Below are 24,241 nucleotides of genomic sequence, written 5' to 3'. Positions count from 1 at the left end.
GGCTATCAATAAATACCTGCTTGGAGATGGAGGCGTATGAAGTGACATTGTTGGTACCCCTGTTGTTGGCGTTACGTGGCTCGGTAACTGAGTGCCTTGTGATAAGCTGCGATTTAACTGAGGGGTATTGTTGCTCATTCCCCTCATTGGAAGGCCTAGTGCACCTATTGAAAAAAAATTCAGAGGGGTGGAGATATAGAGCAATCAGGAACAAAGTCTTCTCCATCAGGTGTAGATGGAAAAACAATCTATGCTGACAACCCATAAAAAAAGTGTCAAGTTGGAAGGAAAGTGCAGTGTAAAAAGTAAGTCCTTGTTTGTATCGCAGAAGACAAATTTTTTCAAGTTTAGCCCCATTTCTGTTAAACTTAAGAAAGGCTCTTGAAAGGAATTTCTGTAATTCAGTCACTAATGAAATTTTGTTTCTTTTTGACATGTGTACTACAGATAAAGGTTTTAGTTTTAAGTTTTTGATGAGGACCTTGGAAATCTACAAGGTAACTCAAAAAAGGCAGCAATTTCAGAAAATTAACTGCATTCAAGAGATACAAGTTTAATTACTTTTGCACAAATGAATGCATATCTGGTCAGTATTTAGAACACTGATCTGACATGTTAAAAATTATGTAAATAATTTTAAGAAAAGATTAAAATTATTAATATTTAGTTAACAGTAACACAGTTAACAGTTAACAGTAAGACTGCTTTTAGGACAACAAATGCAACTTTTTAGGACTGTTCTCCCAGTTTAACTTGTCTCTTTTTGGCAACAGAATGTCAATGTCAACAATCTTAAGTCAAGTTCAGTCTTTGAGAAAATAAAGCGAGCAGAATTTTAACTGCCCTCTATTACTTTTCAAAAATATACAGAAGATTTTTAACAGTGATCAAAGGTGTTTTTCTACATAAACAATTGGGTGTGACAGAATGAAGCAAGCATTTCAGTGGGGTAAAAAAAGAAATTCTGACTCAAAACAGGGAAGTATAACCAGTTGCTACCCCGTGTCAGAATGTCCAAGAATTTTGTGAAGTTGCTCATCATTCTCACATTGGTTTTCTGTGCTTATGAAGTTTCAGAATGATATCCAAAGACAAGAAAAAGTCATTTAGTGCAACCTATCAATAGAAACAAACTTAGCAGAAAATGTGATGGTTCTAAGCAACAGCCCCTACTGTTTCGCCATAAGGCTGTTGTTGTAGATTCACAGAACTCAAAACCTTATCTTGAAGACCAAATGAAAGAACAGCTTTGATGCATCAACATTCCCCGACAGCAAATCAACCCTGCAGAAGAGCTGAATACACCAGTGTATAAACTAACTACCTACTAAGAATGCAAAGAACTGCCATAGCATATACTCTGATTATTAACTTGGACAAGGTCTGAACAAACCTTCTGGTTTTTTAGCTCTCACACTTTAGGAACTGCTGTCTGTCCATGTCCTACCCTACAGTTTGCATCCAAGTCTGCAATAACACACAACATTTCGACATAACACTGAGATTTATCTTTGTACATTCAGATTAAGAGGTAGTGTGACTTGCTATAGCAAGACTCCTAAGACTTCATTAAATGAGGATTATATCAAGGTGTTAAGTGTAAATATTCAGGCAGTTTGCTGCATCAGAGTAATTTAAATGAGCATAAGTATGTATTATAAATAATATTTCATGCTGATAAACAATTACATGGAATTTAAAAGTAAAACGGTAAAGAAGAGATTCATATCCTTCTAAACTAGATGCAGAACACTGAAAAACATGATTACAATATTCAGCTTAATTTTGTGCAAACATTTGTTTCAGCAAAGCCAGTTGTTTATTGATTGTTATTTGTTATTCTTGGCTTTCTTGACATTAGAGATTGTAATGAATAAGGCTGTCCCAGTGAAGGAGAACCTGTGGCCAGCAAATAGAGGGGCAGTTGAAATATTTACCATAAGAAAAAAAGGCTTTTTTTTTTATGCTTCCTTTTTCCACTTTTTAAACTCAAGACAAGAGATCTGCATGGGCTACACTTATACTGGAGGCTGACCAATGAAGTAGCCAAATTCCTGCGTAATAGTCAAGTTACATTAATTCTATGACTAATGACTGACAGCTACTAATCTGAAAGTGTGTAGTCTGTATCAGCTTTCTTTCCCCTAAAAATGTTTTGATTCTAAGCACTGACTTCAACACAGAAGTTTCTCACCCCCTTTTCTCAATATTTGGTAGAAATGGAACCCAGGTAATATTTACTTTCCAATTTTTAGCCATGCATCTCTCCATGTTAGAGAGACTATGTCTGCGGCACCACAAATGACTGAAAGAACAAAGTTAATGAAAAAAGTTCACCTTAAAAATAAAGAACAAATACCTGTGATAAATAAAATGAATAAACTACTTCAGTATCTTTATACAGTTAAGTCTGAAATGTTTTGACTGGCCAGAGACTGCTCATATAAATCTCAGTACCATAACCAAAAACCAGTTTATATTATATGTCACTCACCAGGAGCCACAGAGATTGTAAAAGAAATTTTTTAAAAAATTTGTATTTTTAAAGCTATTTGAAGAAAGCTGAAAGAAGTTACGAAGCTCACGTGTCCTGCAGACAAAGCTTTTAGTTTGTCCAGATAAAGAAGTTGAGGCTTTCTGAAGTACTCTGAGAATACTTTTCCTAAGGAACTGTGTTAGATGCACTTGGCAAGAAAGTTGCAAACATTCAAAAGTACACAGTGATAAAAAGGCACGTTCACAAACCCATTTTATTTGTCTAACTCTATCAAACTCAAATATTGTGATTCACTTTCTGGATGCACCTCTCAGCTACAACGAGGTTCATTTCTCATCCTTGAAGTTAGGAATTGTTGCTCTATAGGTCTTCTATTGTAAAAGAATACACAAGACTTACAGACACAAAAAGATCTCCAGGATATGGGAAAGTAAAAAAACAGTGGTCGAGAAGGCAATAATCTTCCTGGCATAGTTCTTTGCCAAATGTGAGTTGCCAAGCATGTACCTAAGATTTAATTTGCTCCTGCAGAGCAAGAAATGTTAGGTACAATTTAAAGGTAAAATTTCATTCTATTCCTTACATATTTTTCTGAACTAGGCTCACTTTGGCCCAGATTACTTTCCTTAGTTTTTCCTTCAGAGTCAGTTAAATCACAGACATTTCTTATAGGAAAGTCCTATATATCCTTATATTTGGATATTTAACAATTAGAGCGTTAATATGTGACACTTAGCATATGAAACACTGCAAAAATGCATACTAAGCGAAAATGTATCTTAAAAAAATTAATCACACAAATAAGGAGACCTATCATCTTTTTGTACAGTCACCAGAAAACAAAGCCATATGTGTGTTCTCTATTCAAAGAGCACGAAAACAGAACACATTTAGCGTAACATAAATGTAACATTGGTAAAAAGAATTCTTACTTTGTTGCCCATATAAGCTTGCCCCAAATTGAGACAGTTGACCTGATGTTGACGGTGATGCCAGCATCTAAAATATAAGAACAATAAAAGGTTATTAACAACAGAAAGAGCCAAAACAGCAACTGCAAACTCCTTATAAGGCATTAAAACTTTTAGGAAAAATCTGCACAGTATATTACATGTCAGTGAAAATGTATATATACATGTACATAGAAACTACATGTATATAGAAAAACAACTCTTACTTGTAACAAATAGCATAGAAGATCATCTAAAAGCTTTCTGGTTTTTTATTCTTGTATCTGAGAGATGCATTCTTAAAGAAAGAATACTCAGTTATTTAAATCAGAAGTAGGTTTTTTCCCTGCAAAACATGCATCATAGAAGATCAACCCCTGCTCAATGTAATAACAGCAAACGGAAAGTTTCACACTATCAGTTATAATAGTAAAGGGTGGGAAATGAGTGCCTAGGCAGCAGCAAGTACGTAATTTCTGATAACATTCCAATGTTAATATTATAATGGTCTGCCCTAAACACTGTCTTCATGCTTGTATAGGCTATGTTAATAGGCAAGATGTACAAATGTTGGAAGTAATCTCTCCTGCTGTTATACTCATTCTGGAGACTTCACGTATTACCAAATGTTTACATTATAACCTTCTTTGTCAACTTTTTAGATATCACACAAGAAATTTGATAAACTAAGGAGACTATCAAGAAATGCAAGATCTAAAAAAATAAACAAATCATGACCTATGAAGAACAATTAAGATCTGGGTTTGCATACACCAAGAAGAAGGAAACTAAGGTACGGTAAGGTCAGTCATTGCTCTGAGTGGAAAATAGTAAACTACCCATCTTGCTGCTGCAGAAATGTAAATGACAAATTTGAGAAACAGAAGATTTAGGTTAAATATTAGGAGGAAAAAAAGTCCTTTGCAACCTAAAGGACAATCAAAACACTTGAACACCCATCTCTGGATACTTTTACAGAAGAGACTAGATGTTCATCAACATTAGGTATAACTGGTTGTTTCTTGGAGCAAGAAGTAGGATTCGTTGACCTAAACCATCCAGCTCACAATAGAATATGCTACCTGTACTTATTAACTTACCAACTTGTTTAGTGCAGTAGTCTGCACTTGGATTGAATTTTAGGATAGTTTCAAGGAAAGGAATGTCTGGATTTTTACACATAGGGGGATTTCAAGTTTTTTAAACTTTAAAGAATTGAAATAAAAATAACTTTTACAGTGATAAATTGCAAATTGGTTTTTTTTACTTAATCTAGACAGATATAAATCTCAAAAAAAGCCTTATTATAAACTGAATCTGTTAGTTGTCCAAACTGGGGCCAAACCCAGATGGCAGAATTGATAAAGAAGACATGCAGGGTAAGAAGCATTCATACCTATAAGTTAAAGTGTTATTATTATTTTTTTGATACATACAAAAAGCATGAGAAAAGATCCTACAGCAGGCAGTTACTGAACACCATGAGAAAATACATCTGAAATATCATCCCAAAATACTACATACTCACATATACTTCGAACAAAGTGAACATGTGATAGTAAGCCACTGCAGCAATAAAAATTCACATTTAGATAAACAAAAGGTTTGAAATACTATGATAAAAACTTCCTGCAGAAAAAATGTATCAAAAATATGCGCTAAACTGGACTAAATTTCTCTTTTCTTACTGAAGAATTTGCTATGAACCAAGTTCTTTAGATACACTTTAAACACCTACCAGTGCCTTCAACTCAGCATTCATAGGGCAAAGTTCACAGGCCACATTTATATCAGCAAGTAACGCATCGAGAGAAAAGTGCAGGACAAAAATGTTGGTCTTGAAGTCCTAACGTACATATTGTAAGCACTTCTAATGAGTTTGCAGTGACTAAAACACCTGATGCCATGGACTAGTTGCCTGTTAGTGAGTGGAACATGTTTGGTGCACTTCTGGAGCATCGCTTCCAGAATATTTTGATTCAGAAGAAATCAAACTCACACTGAGACTGCTCTGCAATGCAAACTACAGCGTGCTGAAATAGGGATACTTAGGAGACAGACTTCAACAGCATCCCCCATCCAAACTAACAAATTGATGTTAAACATTGATAAAGAAAAGCTGAAACAGTAGTTTTCAGAAAGGCAAAGTAAGATATTGAGATGAAAAAAAACCAAACAAAATCAAAACAAAAGCCAACAACCAACAAAAAATTCAAGCTTGACAGGCTAGAAAATCCCATACGTTGCTAAGTGTGGCAAGTTGTAATTCCATGGAAATAAGAGTAAAAAGTTAGGAGTCATGTTCAGAGACAATGATAAAGGCACACAAGTAAAATAATCCTAAGACAACCACACATTGAGATAAATACAGCAGCCAAAAAGTACTACTAGCTTTGGGACAGGTAAACAAAACAAATCAAAAAGAAGATCTTGTAATAACAGCTTCTCAGGGCATTAAAAAATTGCTGCGATGGCATGTAATATAATAAGCAGAAGATGTATAAATCTCAGCATAAAAACATTTTATTCATAGTGTTAATTTGGAATTTAAAAAAAAAATTAAAACTATCACAGATTCAAGTAGTACTAATTTACTTGAACGAGAGGAAAAAGAATCCCACATGTTCTACATTGAATATCATTTTGTTTTAAAAATTCATTTAGAAAAAACAGTATTTAACGAACAGTGCTTATTACAAATCGTTTTTTCTTTTGAAGCACTGCAAAGTAGGTTACACATATCAAGCCATTTGTTTTTACACAAAAAATTAATTACAAAATGACTTAGAGAACAACATTTATATAAAACCATAACAATAGCCAAATATTAATTTCAGTGAGTCTAACAACTAGTTTTAAACTTGTAACATATTTGGAATAAAGATAACAAGCCTCAAGAAGAAATAAATAAATAAATACTTCTGTGCATATGTTCCAGGCTGATTAAATGCAGCATTTCCCAAATCTCAAGAAGAAGCAATATGCTATATGGCTATTTCACTTACTCTCTCTAGCTTATGATGTAATATGCAAAAAAAAACCCCTCTACCATATCAAATACTTTTTTCCAAGTATGGAGCAGTTTAAATTTTTGTCTTCTTTTCCTCTTATTTCTGTATAATTTAGATCAACAATAGAAAAAATTAAATTAGCCAAAACCTTAACCTATGCTACCAGGACATGTATTTGCATTCACAGTGTCTGAGTCACTATTATGTCTACTCAAAACTGGACTACCAATGATAAGGAAGTTTCAAGATAAATGTTATTAGAAGTATTAAAAACATTCCTTCTGGCATTTGCCAATCAATTTTATCTGACCTTTTGTCTACAACAGCCAAAGGTCATGATAATCTTAAAAACTAAAGCAGTCTAACCCCTATGGTGACTAAAACCTCCTCCACTTGGTAAAATAATCTAAGCTTTATCCAATTATGTTAATATTTTAGGAACAAATGCTCAGAATTATACCTGTAACAACCTTTGAAAAGTAGTATGTAACAAATTACTGAGACCACATCAACAAACAACCTATTCTAGAAGTAGGTATACAATATCAAGTGACTAATAAGGTTTGATGGAAACAAGGAAACTGCTAAAGAAGATTGACACCTACAGCTTTTGCTGCACATGCACAAAATACCACCAGCCTTCAAAGGTGGTTTAAATCAATTTGCCAGTGATTAACAGCCACAAAACCCACTTGTGAAATATCACAGCATTTATTCTTCTATTACAACCTCGTATGACTAAACTAGACAGACTGTGTTTCAACTGTTTTCTCTGTTGCACGTTGTCAGGAGAAAGAGGAGTCCTAAGAGTTGCATCTCCCATAAGCCAAGGAGCAACTGAGCAAACAAGACCTTGTGTAACATAAAGGATGAGGTTTATTCTGCCAGCGTACAGAAGGACCAACACACAGGACTGGCAGGCCAAAGGACTGAGTTGATGACAGTCACCTAAGATATGAACATCATTTTACCCAAAAGTCTCAAATAGTCACAGTGCAATTCTGATCATGAAAGATTCTGCTTTGAAACTCAAACCAGCTAATGACCCTATTTTGCTGGACTGATCCACACTAAAAATCAATAAGCCATAACATGCCATAGGGCAGCTTTTCTGTGAGATTTTACTGCAACCGCTTTTGCTAACTCTTGATGAGTTTACTGCAGTAAGTTCATTTAAGTGCATCAATATCCCAAAAGCTAGCACCAGAAAATTTGCCAGAGCTGTGAAAAAACTGCTGCATTTTACCAGTCTCTCAGGAGACTGGCAAACACAGACTGCAGTCTCCCTGAAAGCAGAGGGGAGCATCAGGAGGAGGCCCAACAACAGAGCTGGCTGATGGGGTTCTTGCCTGCCCCTCGCACTGCAGCATCCTGCCTCTGCCAAGCAACCCCCCAGCTCCCTGTGAGGACATCAGAACTGCCAGAATGGCACACCTGGGCATGATGGTACCAAGAAAATCCAGAAAGTAACACTTCCAGGAAAGCTGCTACATTATGCCACCATAGCCTAAAGCTACTTATTTCAACATAAAGCAAGCTGAAGTTAAAATACAATCATCCAGTGCTACAGACTCCTAAAACATATTAGAATAAGTGAGTGAGCCTGTCAGAAATAACTGGCCTGATAAATAATGTGCTTACCACAGGTGCAAACATCAGCATCATTTTGTATTTGCATTGCTTCATGTCTGGTATCTGCGATTTCTGCTGTATCAATAGTAAAACAAGCTGACCCACAAACTCAATACAAGAAGTGTCATACTCATGTAAAAAGTAATAATTAATCAAGCCACCAAGTAAGAGGTTTTAAGTATTACAGGTTTTCCTATACTCTGCCAGTTTAATATTTAGTAATGTTATTAGTCCTTCTTTTAACATAGTGCTTGTAAAATTCCCACTTTACAAGAAAGTATTTCCATGTCTCAAAATCAGAGAGCAGTAAAGAAATTTTGAAACCTTGTATTTGCAGGGTGTTATTTACAAGTGAAAGTTGTTACTGATATAAGTTATCTGTGAAGTATAAAATCCAATATAATACTTAAAAATACATGAAGTTTTATTCAGATTTTTTTGTTCAGATTTTATCACTTACAGTTGTACTCTCCTGCCTCCAGTGGCACTTGGGAAATGCACGGAGGTAGTATCCTACTGGTTCCTCCCTAAGTAAAATTACCTTGACATGAATTGGTTTTTTTGATAAACCCATCCAGGTACTAACTTAGAGGTGACACAGTAAAAGGCTGCATTTTGCATTCTAAACTTATGGTTCTTTCTTCATAGTCTATAGCTTCATTATGAAAATGCAAGGTTCAAGTAGAATGGCAATATGCTCTGAAAGGGTACACTGCATTAAATTGTTTCTCATCTCATCCCCTGCAAGTCCTTCCAACTGTTAACAACTAATGGCCTTAAAATTTTAATTCATTTAAGGAATGCTTTTGAATTTTTTACTGAGTATGTAATAAATTTTAAAAGATACCAAGTATGTGTACTTGGTAACTAGTGTAATAACTTTCTGGGAAGGTAAAAGGTAATTCTTTGAAACTCACACTTCAAAAAAACAAGCTTAATCCATGTGTTTTTTACAAAGCAAGCAGAGCAAAACAATTCACTAAAATCTGAGTCTGTTTACATGCAGTGTAATGCATATGAAAATATCCATTTGTCATTTATAATTAAAAACGTAAGTCTATTTTCTCCCCTAGACAATATTTATTTTCTTCCACAAACGGATCAAAACTATTCACGCTATGAAAAGTTATGTTAAGTAGCTCTATTCAAAAGCAATCAGAGAGCATTAGGGAGAATGCTGTAACTAGTTCAGATACAAGAGAATTCCATAGGAATCATCTGTTAAGCAACTGGGAGAGAAAAGCAAAGCAGTGGGTGAAGAAATGTAAAAAACTATTCACTGAAAAATAATTCTCCTAAACTTCCTCATAATTTGTGCAGGTCTTTATTAAAAGGCATTTCTGTCTACTGTCAGATTTATGACTGCAGTTTAGGAGAGCAGAGGAAGCTCTAGATCTTATACTCTCATGTAGACATCTTCATAGGATTGGACTAGACTGGTCAAATCTTGCAGAGCACTTACATTCCCATACACAAGAAATCACAGAAGTTCAAACTGATAAGGGCCCATATCTTTCCTCAAAGCTCACTGTAATTTTTTTTCACTGGAAAATGATAGTACATGAAGCATTTCAGTTACAAATTTCTATCACTGTCATTCTGTCCAAATAAAGACACATGTATCATTGTCCTCAAAATTACTTGCCAAGTCATAGTTTTTAGCTACGCTGAAATAGGAAACAAAACACCTTATTTGCTGCTACTTTTTCCCACTTGTAAAAATACTTCAAAACTTAAGACTTGAGCAGTTTGTTTACTATTATGTAAAGGAAACTCTTAAAATTAAAAAAAAAAAACGAGTCACAAGAATACCACATCAGTAAGCCCTATGAAAATTTGTCATTAAAAGTAATAAATTTTTTTTTCATGTCTTTTTCAGATACGTTCTAAATTTTTTCACTTAATGAGTCAGGAACCATTCACTAATATAAGTGAAAAACATTAAAACTTCCACTTTAGGTGTTAAGGTGGAAGATTAAAAGCCCTCAACACAATCAAACTATGTACAAGTCATCACTGTACCTTCACCAAAAGGCAATACCTCTTCACAATGACAAAAGCCCTACTGTAAAAGTGAAAGATAGGTTCAAAACTTTATACACAAGATAATATGCTTGAAAGTAATTGTCCTTACTCTAAATTTTAGGAATTTTTCACCATTCTGTATGCTCATGAGCAGCAGTGCTTACCTTGGAAGTAGCAACTTGAAAGGTCAGACTCAGGAAGACAAAGTGAAAAAAACACCTTGTCATGTTGAGTATGAGTGTAAACACTAAAAAAAGGTTTAACCCTTTCCAAAGAGCGGCATTTAAGGAGGCCATTCAAAGAGGACACTCCTCAGAACCACTCTGTTTCAGATTGGAAAACTCCAGTGAATTAATCTTGAGTCCTTTATTCATGCTTTATTTATGTGTATATCTGATACACAGGAGGAAAAAAAAAAATAACTCCTTTTCTACAGGTCTGTAGCTAAAGCATGACAGTGCATTAATTTTACATGCTCTCAGCAAAGACATATAAAATTGAAAATGAAAAAGACCAATGATTTAGATTGCAGTAAAATTGCACCTTGTTTAGTCAATTCAACTATAAAAAAATGAGACTGCCATTTTTCAGTAAGCATACAAAGACATTATGTGTGTTATGTCTTAGTTTTTTTTATTACCGGTTCAGTTTTCTGAATATGAAAGAGATTCACTCCTTTCCCTCAAGTTTCCTCTACTTTTATTTTTCACACACATTTACCTAGTCCATTTAAATATAAATGTCAAGACAAAGATTTAAAGTGTTTCAAGATCTAGAATGCTGTAGGATTTTTTCCACAGGTGTTCACAAAACTGGATCCCAGGTCTTGAATAGTTTACTCAGAGAAAATTATGAGCAAATTTATTTTTGTCTGTCAAGTGTTATCCAAACAACAACACAGTCAATACACTTACTGTGTTCTTGTATACAGAACAACATTTTTAATAGAATTCCAGATGAAAGATTACTTGAAAACCTGGTTATCTTCAGTTGCAAAAGGTTTTCAAAGTCACAAAATTGGTTAGAGACTAAAGTAATACAACTACCTTTTCAACCTTTCTTATCTACTGTAAGCCAAGTGAGATATTAAAAGGAACATGTATTATAAAATATAAAATTAGTCACACACCAGAGGTGCACAGAAATTGTCAACATCACTACCATGCGTTTATTTTAAAAAAGTTTAAAAATACATATCTTACAACAGTATATATATATAATAGCTTATGGCTTCATAAACATAAATTCAAAAAGTTGTAGTGGTTGATAGTGAAGCTACAGGGAAAAAAAACCCAAGACTTTAAAAAGTTTTTTGGGAAAAAAAAAAAAAGACAAAAAAAAAAAAGACAAAAAAAAAAAAGACAAAAAAAAAAAAGACAAAAAAAAAAAAGACAAAAAAAAAAAGACAAAAAAAAAGACAAAAAAAAAAAAAAAGAAAAAAAAAAGACAAAAAAAAAAAGACAAAAAAAAAAGACAAAAAAAAAAAGACAAAAAAAAAAGACAAAAAAAAAAAGACAAAAAAAAAAAGACAAAAAAAAAAAGACTCTTCCACCTTGTCAGAATGACATCGCTCTTTTGCCAACTACAGAAGCTTCTATGCCCTATTCTGGCCACTTCTACCAGCTTTCAGGATTCCCAATTTGACATTCCTAGTGTCTGCAACACCCACCTTCCTTCCTTCTCTTGAAGTCCATTTTAACATACACTTCTGCAACATAGCCTACAGAAAAAGTAGGCAACTAAAACATTCGTTCACTTTGTCAACAACATGCCAAGCATGAGCTTTTACTGTGTAAACTCTAAAGCATAATTTTCACCTCAGTACACCTTTCCTATTACACCATAATGATTTCTGCCTCACTATATCAAATCTTGAAGTGGAAATTTAGTATTTAAGAATCACTTGGGAGAAATAGCACCTACTATTCTTAAGAGTGCTAGCTGCACGTCTCAGTGCTCACAGGAAGGGAAGTATGTTCAACATTACAAATATTCCACTGTGCCTGTGTGCATCTGTGGTTCATGCACAAATGTAGTGGACATTGACAGAAATGAGCAGTCTATTTAATTTTCTTTACACTGTAGTATATTTTAATCCTTTGCTAGCTTACCTGAAATTTCTCATCAAAATAACTTAGGGAAACTGCATTGCAAGGTTACATTTAAGTATTTTCTTTTGTTTTAAAAAGCCCTCTAAATCTATCTCCTTCCATCTTTGAAAATCAGGATTAAAATTCAACTAAGGGTCTAAAGGAAATGCTTATGTTTACATAGGTCAAGGTCTCTCAAGACTATGTTTCCATCTATAGAGCTATTAAACTTCTCTATTTTCAGACATTCATGGAGGCAGACTTTTTAAAGTGTTGACACCTTTCTAAAAGTCTGAAGGGGTTTTTATTTATCAAAAATAAGAAATAACATACATGTTGCTTACAAATATAAAATGCAAGCCTGTTGTGAGAGTATATTACTGACCTCCACGTGACATGAATCTCAGTTCATGCTTTCAGTCTTCCATATATTTCTACATGTCACTTCACATAAAATATTTTACTGACTAATTGATTTATTTCAAGCATAAACAGAGCTTCAGTAATGCCAATGCAGTCTTAATCTACAATAATGCATTATCAAGGGAAAAATGTTTGACTGGTTCATTTTGTAATTTTATGTAAATATAAATGTGAGGTAGAATACATGAGATGTAAAATGCAAAAAAATGACAAAAACACCGTGAATACATCACATCAACACAAACTATGATCAATAACCAAAGTTAAAAATACAATTCTTAAGGATGAAAAAACACTGGCAAGCATTTAGCTGAAGTTTACCTGCAAAAACTCACTATCATTAAAGTTGTTCTCGTTGAAAATTAAGTCACTCAGTTTAAATCTAAATTACACCCTTCCTCAACTGTGTTCCAAGTATTTGAAACTATCTCGCTATTGAAAGGGGAAAAGAAAAGCTTATTCAACTTACATCTTTTTCTGACCGATGAGGGAACATCGATGATTGGCTGTAGTACATGTTTTCATCATGGTAGTCACCATCAACCCCCTCTACAAACTTCTTCCTTGAAGCACCAAACATGCTGTTTGTCACCTAAGAAAGAACAAAAACAATTACATACCATATATGATTTGGCTTGCTACATTCTTAGACTATTATGTATTTTAAAATATGTAAGGAATGTTAAAAAAACCCTGTTCCTAAACATTTGAAAAAACCCTCTTTAAAATTTTTTTCTGTATGTTGCTAATGTAATGGTTCTTCCAAGTGGAATTTTCATATGGCAGAAACTCATACTTCAGAAACTATAGAGTAGGGAGAGGGGGGACATTGCTTTTTTTGGAGGGCTGCTGGTTGGTGAGTTATTTTGAGTTTTGTGACTTTTTATTGAGGTTTATTTAAAATTACGGGATTTCTGTCAACAAAAGAGTGAATTTCTCAATTCTTACCGTCCACAGGTTAACAACTCCATGGTAAGGAAGAAAATTAAGGAATGTTCCTTTTAGCTCAGCCACCTCATAAAAAATGACGATTAAAAAAGGAAGAAAAAAAAAAATCTAAAATCACTCCATTGTCTCATTGCCATAGCTTTGGATATGCAGCTTTATACTCAACCCTGCATGATCAGAAGCTCTGAGAAGGTCAAGCTTAACAGCAGTCAACAACCTCATCACAAACAAAGTTAATGCAGACAGACCATAAAAACCCCCCATTTTATTTTGTCCTTACTCCCAGAGTTGCACACACATACAGACACAGCTAAGTCAGGAACTGGAAGCCGAAGAAACAGCAACCACATAGCTGGTCACAGAACCTCAGTTCATTAGAAAATGTAATCCCACAGCAAGGTCATTCATCAATAAAATATCTACCAAATGCAGTGCATATTTATGCACCTTATTCTCTTATTCATGTAAAAATACACACACTTCTGTTTAAATTCCTAATTTATCTGGCTATGAAACACTATCACAGCACAGTGTGGGCTAACCAAGCCCTGCTTTAACCTAAATGTTCAAGCCAGAGGAAATGGCATATGCTGGCTGGCACTGAAGCTCAGTTTTTTGTGCCATTTTAGAAGACTGGAGAGAGAGCAACCAACAGGATGGTAAGGAACCTAACCTACTGCCCTACATAACATACCTTTGAAAGGATTTTTACCATCTTGGAAGGTAGGAAATCTCAGGCACAGTTAGCTTATGAAATGCTCTAAGCCCTAAGATTTGGCATTTTCATTATTGACAACATTAACTTAAAAAAAAACAAAGGATCTATTTATTTATTTATTTATTTATTTTAAGGATTGTTGTGCACTACCTTAGACTCACACTTGAAAATGAAAACTTCTGAATATTTATTCTGATTGGCTGCAAGGTAAGTCGCTTTTAGCTCACAATCCTCTTATCCCTACTGACAAAAAATTACTCTGATATTCCTCACTGTATGGCTTATTCAGATTTCACCTTTACTGACAATGACTTCTAAGCAGTGTTCTCTTGTACATGTGTGCTCCTACACTAATAACAGCTTAACCCCATGATTTCAAAGTTATAGGAGTTTTGATAGAAGTAAAGTCAACACTCAGGATGCATTTCATACAGCTATATTCACAGAATTGTCCTACAACATTCAGCTAAACAAAAGCCTATCACACTACTCCTGCAAGAGGGTCTCAGGCACTTAGGCTACTGATGTATCAAAACAAATTTATAGTATTACATACATGTGAAGGCATGCACAGGTACTGCACACCTTCAGATGAAGAAGGTGTTTTATGATGCTTACAAAAATGTGTAAATGCAAGGTCCCAAACTGCTTGAAAGCAGTCAGCTGACTTTCACACTTGTAGTGAAGCTTTCATTACACTATAAGCATATCCCACTGTGCTAATCCCCTTACAATGCAATTATCACCTACCAGATGGGATGGACCATTTAACAGGCTAAGGAGATTATCTTGTCCTTTACTCTGTCAAGTAAAGTGTGGAGAGATGAGCAGTTGTCTTTAACCACTGTAAAAAGGATAGCAAAATGCTTTGGTGAAGCTATTCTGAAAAATTAAGAGAATCATAGAATTGTTTGGTTTGTAAGGGACCTTAATGATCATGCAGCTCCAACCCCTGCATGAGCAGAGACACCTTCTACTATATCATGTTGCTTAAGATCCCATCCAACATGGCCTTGAACGCTTCCAGGGATGAGGCAGTCACAACTTCCATCGGCAACCTGTTCCAGCATCTCATCACCCTCACAGGAAAGATTTTTTGCCTAATCTCTAACCTAAATCTCTCCTCTTTGACACAATTTCCCCTTACCCTCTTGCTACTCACCTGTGTAAAAAGCCCTATCCCAAGGCTGAGAAGCTGAGCTGTTCAACCAACTACTGCTCGAGAAAATTCTCATAAGTCCCCCAAAATTTTTGGTGCTCCTTTAACAATATCTGGGATAAGAGGAAAAATTTTTTTGCCACGTAGCCTTTGCTTGTGATACACATCATCTTAAGTACAAAATTGAAATATGATAGAAAACAAGTCACTGAAGCATACATCATCCTGTACTAATGTAATACCTAACCTGAGCTATATAGTACAGGAAATATACAAGGGGAAAAAATGATAATGTCTTTGACCCTATAACTTTTGATCTTATTTCCGCAAAGGTTTACACATGGCTGGCTACACACACACCATAAAGATTTCCAAGTCAGTGGGGTAAGGTCAGAGCTTTGCCTCAAAATATATGTTTAAAGCTGCTGCAAGTAAGCTACTATGTCAAAATATGAAGTCTGTATACTCAAAAGTTGAAAGATATTTTAAACACTCTACTAAATTTAAATTTTCTAAAAAATTATTTTCTATTTTGATAATTATGTGAGACATTGGCCCAAAAACTAATCAAGATTATGCTCTGAAGACTGATAAAGTATACCGATATTAATATGGAATCTTACAAGATCATGGCTATTAATATATATTAGAAAACTCTAAATAACTAAATAGGTTAAATATTGATATTTTTATTGGAAACCAATATTTCTACACAATACTTAACAGGACTGTGCTGATGAACTCCAGAGAGCAGAGCAGTGCATTGCTTGTCATGGGCAGCAGAAGGTTAGAGGAGCCCTATCTGCAAACCAGCTGCATCACTGCACCTGACTGCTCAGAAGACCTTCAAAAACCTTTTGCAGAGACTGACACTTCCTCACAGCAGAATTTTTGCAAGCAATTCTGTGTCGTTAAACGCTGCCAAGTGAAGCAGTCATGTGCAGAGCTCAAGCTGTCTGTGCTCCCAGCGAAGGAAGTGGTACAGGCACTGGAGGGCATTCTGGCAGCCGCCTGCACCCCTCACAGGATTTCACTTCACTGGAAAGAACTGCCACTTGTTCTCAGGATGAACCACAGCACAGATCACAACAGAGAAACGTGGCGTTGCAATTCATACTGCTATCCAGCCCTGTTGCAAAACTAACAGCATGATAAAATGAGACAACAGCTTAGAGACCAGTAACTGAAAGGGCAGCCTGAAGTAACTGAAGCTGCAGCTGCTGTACCCAGGCTACTTCTTGCTTGTTCTTAGCCAAACACCAGCAGCCAATTTATCTGCTTCCCACTATACACCAGTTACAGTCAGCAGCTGGAGAACTTTCGAATCGGAGCACCTATCCCCATGCAGACTTTTATGTTACAGCAAGTTTATACAATGATAGCATCACATGCCTGCCAAGTTAGCAGTACCCATCTTCCTATCCACACTAACTTATTCCAGTATTCACTAAAACACTCCATATCGGTTCTGCTACAAGCATATATACAGATACTGAAAAAACACTGTTGCAGTACTACTTTTAAGAGGGTGTGAGAATAATTGGGGTTATGTCAAGTGCAGGCAGATGTGCAGATGGAACTTTGTTGATTATTTCTTAGGAAAAGAAACCACCAGGAAAAGAAACCTTCATCAACCAAGACTGCAGCGCCTTTTACATATTCTGATAGCTCAATGTCCAAAGAGCTACAAAAGTAAATACAGCAAAGTTCATGCAGCACTTATTAATACATTTAAAACCATTTTGGAACGTAACAGTGATCTGAGGCTTTGCACCTTTACAGGGTCTAGATTGATGAGAAATTAGCTCTTAAATTTGAAGTCCCTCATTCATACATATATACCTATATACAAACACGCATTCATGCCTGCAACACAATTTTCTGTGCTTGGGTCTCAACAACCCCATGGAACCTGACAGGCTTGAGGAAGAAAAGCTGGAAAGCTGCCCAGAGGGAAAGTACTTGGGAATATTGGTTGACAGCTGGCTGAACACAAGCCAGCAGTGTGCCCAGGTGCTCAAGAAGGCAAACAGCATCCTGGACTGCATCAGAAATACTGTGGCCAGCAGGAATGTGGAATTGATTGTCCCCCTTACTCGACTCTGGTGACACCACACCTGGAGTGCCATGTTCAGTCCTGGGCCCCTCAAGAACATTGAGGTGCTGGAGCGTGTTCAAAGACAGGCAAAAAAGCTGGTGAATGGTCCAGTGAACAAGTCTTCTGAGAAGCAGCTGAGGGAATTAGGAGAAAAGGAGACTGTGCAGATTTCTGTAACTACCTGAAAGGAGATTGTGGTGAGGTGGGGGGTTGGTCTTTTCTCCCAAGTAACAATCGATAGAACAAGAGGAAATGGCCTCAAGCTGTGCCAGGGAAGGCTTACACTGGATGTTAGGAAAACAGTCTTAGTAAAAGGGTTGTCAGGCACTGGAACAGGCTGCCCAGGGAGTGGTGGAGTCACCATCCCTGGAGGTATTTAAAGGATGTATACATGCAGTTAGTGCTTAGGGACATGATTTCGTGGTGGGCTTGGCAGTGCTAGGCTAATGGCTGGACTTGATAACCTTAAAGGTCTTTTCCAACCAAAATGATAGTATGATTCTGTGCCAACACATCTCACAGAACTGGTACTCCAGCTGAACGGCAATTTTAATAAGAACTGCTGTCTATTCAGTCTAATTTCATGCAGATCCCTCTCCTAATCCTGTAACAACTACTACTCTACCGTGGGAACTCAGCCCACCGTTGCATGAGACACATTGGCAGTGTAACCTTTCATTAAAAATATAAAAATGGTGCACTTCTCTCAATTTCTGACTTAGCGTAATATTGCAAAAGTACTTACAACATCGGCAGACCCATGTACAAATATTACTAGGAAACATTCAAGCTAAGAGTGTAAACAAAGGGAAGGAGCCACATATTAGGCTGGAGTTCAGAGAACTAGCCAGCTATGTTGCCACAAACCATGCCCAATTCAGATCAGATTAACAGAAGCACTTCTATCAAAGCACACTCACATTCCATTTAAAAATCAAATTTGCCCACAACCTCAAGTTAACCAAGCAAAATGCAGTCATGCACCTGACAAGACCTTAAAATTCTTACGTGGAACATTTCCTATCAGCCACTACAACAAGGCAACTGAAAGCACCGTACAAATACTAATAACTTCAAATATCTAATAAGCACTTTGCTCTGGTCATTGACTTTTATCCTTCAGCAGAGTACACAACAACCAACACTTATTACTTCTTAAAAAAATTAAAACCAAAAAACAAACAACCCCTCCCCCAAAACAGGTATCAAGAAAAAAACATTTTCAGCATAAGAAAAACCCACTACAGTATAGCATACTACAGCACACAAAACTTGTTAGCAATAAATAAAATACATTACTGACACAGAATTTGTAACAAAAAACTTCTAAAAAAACCATGTCATCTTAATTTGCAACAATACCTTCTCTACGACCACCCTACAAAGTGATGCTATGTTGTGTATCAAATTAGTTTTACAGACTGAAACAAATTATACCATTAAAATATGGAAGTTAATTACGTTTCTGTTTTGTAATATTACTTTGGTAGTGCCCAAGGAGAGCTCACTCACAACATTAACATGGCCAATTCTAACTAACAGGATATGATAAAAAACTCCCTGGAGAGAGAGTATTTTTGATTTTGCAGAGAGAAAAAAACCCAAAAAACAATCATTGCACTACAAAAGCTTTATGAGCACTGAAAACTATATACACTTTGAAAAGTTTTTTCAAAAAGAACTTCAGAAATAATAGTAGTATCTTCCCTTTCCTGCTCATCCAATGAATATAATATTTGTCAACACACATACTATCATTATGCAAGACCAATTATAAACGGTAATCTCAGTCTGAAATTACACAGCTTCCACCCATCTAAATGCTAAGGCTTCAGATATTGCTCTTACAGTCTTACTATTCAGAGTTAACAATTTACTCTATTTTTCCCTTCTGCTACACCTCAATGTTTTTCCATAAAGTAACATACTTGCATATCCAAAGTATCTACAAAAGTGACCCTCCATGACCCTTTCAGTGAGAAGTAATTGTCTCAAAAAAAAAAAGCATCTGTGAAAAGTCACATGCTGGTAACCCCTGTATCAGCCTGCAATTTAAGTCAAAATACAGAATTTGGAATTTCATCAGTTGGTAAAGGCTAGCTTAAACTCAATTTCTAGTCAAAACTTCTACCTATTTCTCAGTGTCAAAGATAACTCCTAATTACCCCAAATTGGAACTGGTATGAGAGAATATATACTACCAACAAGCTAGATGCAAAAGATCTCTTAAAAAATGAGAAGTTATAGCTATTAAAAACCAATTTGAAATGTACACCGGTAGAAGCAGATACTTGTTATTGTCAGGAAGAAAGACAAAACAAAATTAGAAGCTGATATCCTTTGCTCCCCCCATTCATTTCACAATCATAGTCACTCCATTTCTACAAGGTGACTGATAATCTTGAACACTGTATTATGTTCTTATGCCAAGGTTAACCTTTCCAATGACTCTGCAGTATTAACACTACTTAAACATGGAAAATTTCACTGTATTTCTTTTTTGTTAAAAAAAATCTTTTTCCTTCATAAGCTTAATATTGACACAGATTTGTACTGACTATAAGAATACAACAATAAAATAGGTTTTGTCAATCTTTACCAACTGGCTTCATATTCTTTGAACTTGAGTATTTTTTTAAGTTTAAAACTCAGAAATATGGAAGACTGAAACAAAGACCAACACAATATATGAAACAAATCTGTCAAAAACCTTGACTCTTGTAGTACTTTTGTCATATGATTCATAAATCGATTATTTAAAAAAATATAAGTCACACAGCACTGTAGGAAATAACAGCAATAAAGCAACTATTTGATTTACGGACTCACTTAAAAGGTCAAGTCTCAATGTAGCTCATATACGAGTCCCCTTAAAACACTTTATGGTCTTCCCTTTGAAAAAAAGGAAATGACACAAGAGACACATAGCAACTTCTGCACAGGAACTCCAAAAATCTTGAGCATGAAGGAAATAAAAACCAAATAGCTATGATTCTAGACTACCCTTCACTTATACTCCCAAGAAAAAGCTACCTACAGTGTAAAATTTTTCATGTATTCCATAAAGAATAATGATTTCAAAAGGGACACTGAAACTGTGTATCTCTCCTGCATGTAAACTACATCAGGTAAGTGTAGTCTCTAGGATCAAGCAACCTACAGAAAAGCCACAGAAATTCTCCTGACCAAGATCAACATGAAGTTTTAAACCTTAAATCATCCTTAACTATTATATGTATTATCCTTAACAAATTGCAAATATCTTTATCCACTTTCTTGCTGCTTGATTCTTCCAGTCATTTTTAATTTTGAATGGACTTCAAATACTAAGGGTGGTTCTAGATTTAATTTAACATAAAATTTCTGACAATATTGTAAAATGCAGTACATTTGTCTGTGCAATGCCCTTCAACTCTTAAGGTTTCACCATGAAAGATGACTGCATTTTATAAATAAGTGACAATTGTGCTAGTAGCTTTAGGGGGCTCACACTTTTAAACTCAGTACTATTTAAGTAAGCATGTAGTGAATAACAGCAAGAATCTTGGAAAGAAATTACATACTGACATGCTCCTCTTACTTAAGACACTCCTCAGAATTAATATTTTTTCAAAAGAGAAACCAGTCAAACTTGTAAACAAAAAGTTACTTTTAAATTGTGTTATCAGCTGAAGATCCATCAAGACAATTATCATTATCTGTGTACCCCATTTATTTAGTGGTTGTCTTTTGGGAATACCACCAAAGAAGAAATCAGTTAAGCTAAGAACCTAGCCAACCAAAATTAAGTTCAGAAACCAAAGAAGCTTTTGAAGTACCTTTGTTGTCATGGGAAACCAAAATAAAACCCAACAAACAAGAAAGAAGAAAGCATAAGAAAAGATAAAGCAATTTGCATTTCTGTTAACTATTTCAGCAAAACTGTCTGTGCTTAAAGAAGAAATTTCGCTGTCAAATTTGTAAATAAGCAAGCAAAAAGAATTCCATTTTGGAAAGATAATCAAATTTGCTTCAAATATTTTCATAATAAACTTATTACTACAGTGGAACTTCTGGCTCCTCAAAAGTCTATTCCATGAGTTTCTCTAGACCAGTATACTGTATCTCAACCATAAGAAAAACTGCAATTGGAAGATATCAGAATGATGACTTCCTACCCTTTTGTTTGATAATCTATGATTCATCCCATTAGGTAATTCAGAAAGATGCTGGTTAAAAACTATTCACAGTTTTAATTAAAAATTGATTTTGCAAGCTGGATCAAATTCACACTCCCTACTCTAAAAACTCATTTTTGTGTATAAAGTAACTTGTAGAACGAGTTACAATTCAAGTAACTTCAGCTGAAAACTCAAGGAAGGGTGCAAGATGAGGCAAAACAGATATAGGAAACAAGAAGTTTCAGCCTGAAAAAACTGTTGCAATTTTGTAAGGAACATAATACAGGGGATTTCAACAGGGAAATGCCAGCCTGCTGTCAGAGGACTGATAATACCAACTCTCTCCTTACTACACTCTCCCCCTCTGCTAGAATGCACCAAAACAGGACAGTTGTTTTACTACCATATGTTCCATGATACATGTATGGGCACATAGCAGAGAAAGATCCTCAAGGGACATAAATGCACTCCTGTAACGGGAATTAAGCAGGTTAAGTCATTATCAGGCAGGCAGTAAACGAGGTTTGGAATTCTAGCATCTTAATCCACAGACTCCCCAGACAAGACAAATATGTTAAATATGAAAAAAGATGAAGTATGCTTTTCAATGAAAAGCTCAGGACTTAAGGTGAGGGAGACAAAAAATAGAAAAGAAAAAACTTTTAGCAGGCTTTCATTCTTCACTGGTATATAGTCATCACGTAACAAAACATTTTTAGTAGCAATTAAAACAGGAAATTAACTAACTGAGGTTAAGTAGGTCAAGAGATTCATAATCAAGAGACTTGCTCTGCTGAAATGTTTATTTTCCACAGAGTGTTACCGCTTCAATATCAACATAACATGCTTTCCCAGCTTTAGCCACCTAACAAATTTTGACAAACAACTCCGATGATACATACATGGACCAATAGAGTTTAACCTGGAAAACAAAGCAGGAGCTAATCTAATGCAAGCCAACCAATTGCTCTTACTAAGGTATAGTACACTTGTGAAACAGAGATAATTGCTCCCAGTATTACAGAAATTATATAAAGTTTTCCTCAATAAAGAGCATTTCAGAAACCTTTTATAGATGAGTCCCCTAACAAAATTACAGTAATATAAGAAAACCCTTGCTGAAATAACATATAAACCTTAACTTTACACTGAAAGGAGGTGGTAACCGTTTTTCTGAACAATGATCATTGTAACTAGTATGTTAATAGGTCATACTTCTTCCAAGAAGTTTCTTAACTTTTCTTCAAGCCAACTCCTTGCTACCACTTACTGAGAGCAATGACAAGCAACGTGGAGGACAGACAGTTGATTGCCAACATCATTGCAAACAAAGGGTCTGGTTTTTTGTACTTTGCAACAGACAACCATGTGTTACTTCAAAACTTCATCTGCAAGCTTCATTACAATCCCTCTTCCCAAAACATCTACATATTTATTTACATGCCAGCCTAGTGTGAAAAAAACATGTATAATTAAGCCTCCTAAATTGTAAGGAAGGTAAATAGCTTTAAATCAACGTGGCACGCTAAAACAAGAGCTTGTATAGTGATAGCTAATCATGCTACTCATTTGGTACAACATAAAGGCTTTTAAATTTACATGTAAACTGTATCCCACTGATTCAAAACCTTTGTTGCATTTATTGTATTTACTAAATCAGAAGCTTTTACAAGAAAGCTGGTGGTGAAGAGAGAGAAAACAATACTCCCAAACGTCTTAGGAAAGCTTTATCCTTCCAGCAGCTGCAAAATTGAAGACTGCCAGCAGCAACAATACTGCTAGAGGAGGGACTGGTAGCAGAGGGGCAGAAGTGGATGAGTCAGAATCAAGAGGGTCAGTGGAGCCTCAGAGACATGGGAAGATGCTTGCTGATAATGCAGCTGAGAAGCAACTCAAGTGTTAGGAGGACAGCACTGATACACTTGTCAGTGATCAAGTAAGATCATGTGCACGCTCTAGTGCTGGGAGGGTTTTCTTCCCTTTGCCTTAATCTTGATGTGGTCCCTTATATCAAATCTAAGCCAAGCTGATTTTTTCCATCTGCTAAGTGTCCTCCAGTTTTCTCTGTAAAATCATTCACCTTTCGTGTTCTTCAAGCACTATTTCTTAACAGTTATTACATACCCAATTCAGCTGAAGTGAAAAAATGCCTATTGATAAGCTTTATAGATCTGTTCATTAAGCCTCATTAAATGATGTACATTGCAATGACTATTTGGCAGTCTGTTCACTAGACTCTATCTTTTAAAGTTTATTTACTGCTTAAAAGCTTTTGTACTATGTTTCTGACAGGGACAAAAGCTTATAAACAGAGAGGAAAAAATGAACTTTGATGTAATTCAAAGCAGTTCATGGTCTCAGGATTTAGATGTTTTCATCATGTCAAGTCTCTTCTATTGTGTGAAAAAAAACCAAAAAAAAAAAAGATAAAAAATTAAAGGAATGAGACTCATACAACTTTATTTGCTCTCAGCCAAGACTCTTGGCCAGGAGGCCAGATTTCTGCATCTGTGATTCAGCTAGAAGAAGG

General features: G+C 35.5%; 1 protein-coding gene across 1 annotated transcript in view; it reads right to left on the bottom strand.

Moving 5' to 3' along the window:
• The window catches only part of CNOT2 (CCR4-NOT transcription complex subunit 2), a 77,665-nt gene that overhangs the window by 21,212 nt on the left and 32,212 nt on the right, over nucleotides 1–24,241 (bottom strand). Inside the window, exons 2-4 of the mRNA XM_071766723.1 lie at nucleotides 13,098–13,220; nucleotides 3,430–3,496; nucleotides 17–164 (exon numbers count right to left, since the gene is read on the bottom strand). Of these exons, the coding sequence (XP_071622824.1) occupies nucleotides 17–164; nucleotides 3,430–3,496; nucleotides 13,098–13,208 (326 nt within the window). The 5' untranslated portion in view covers nucleotides 13,209–13,220. The remainder of the gene's footprint in view (nucleotides 1–16; nucleotides 165–3,429; nucleotides 3,497–13,097; nucleotides 13,221–24,241) is intronic.

Source organism: Heliangelus exortis, chromosome 1 (genome assembly GCF_036169615.1).
Source record: "Heliangelus exortis chromosome 1, bHelExo1.hap1, whole genome shotgun sequence".
NCBI classification, from domain to species: domain Eukaryota; kingdom Metazoa; phylum Chordata; class Aves; order Apodiformes; family Trochilidae; genus Heliangelus; species Heliangelus exortis.
The sequence above is the reverse complement of the archived record's forward strand: the minus strand, read 5'-3'. Positions and strand labels throughout refer to the sequence as shown.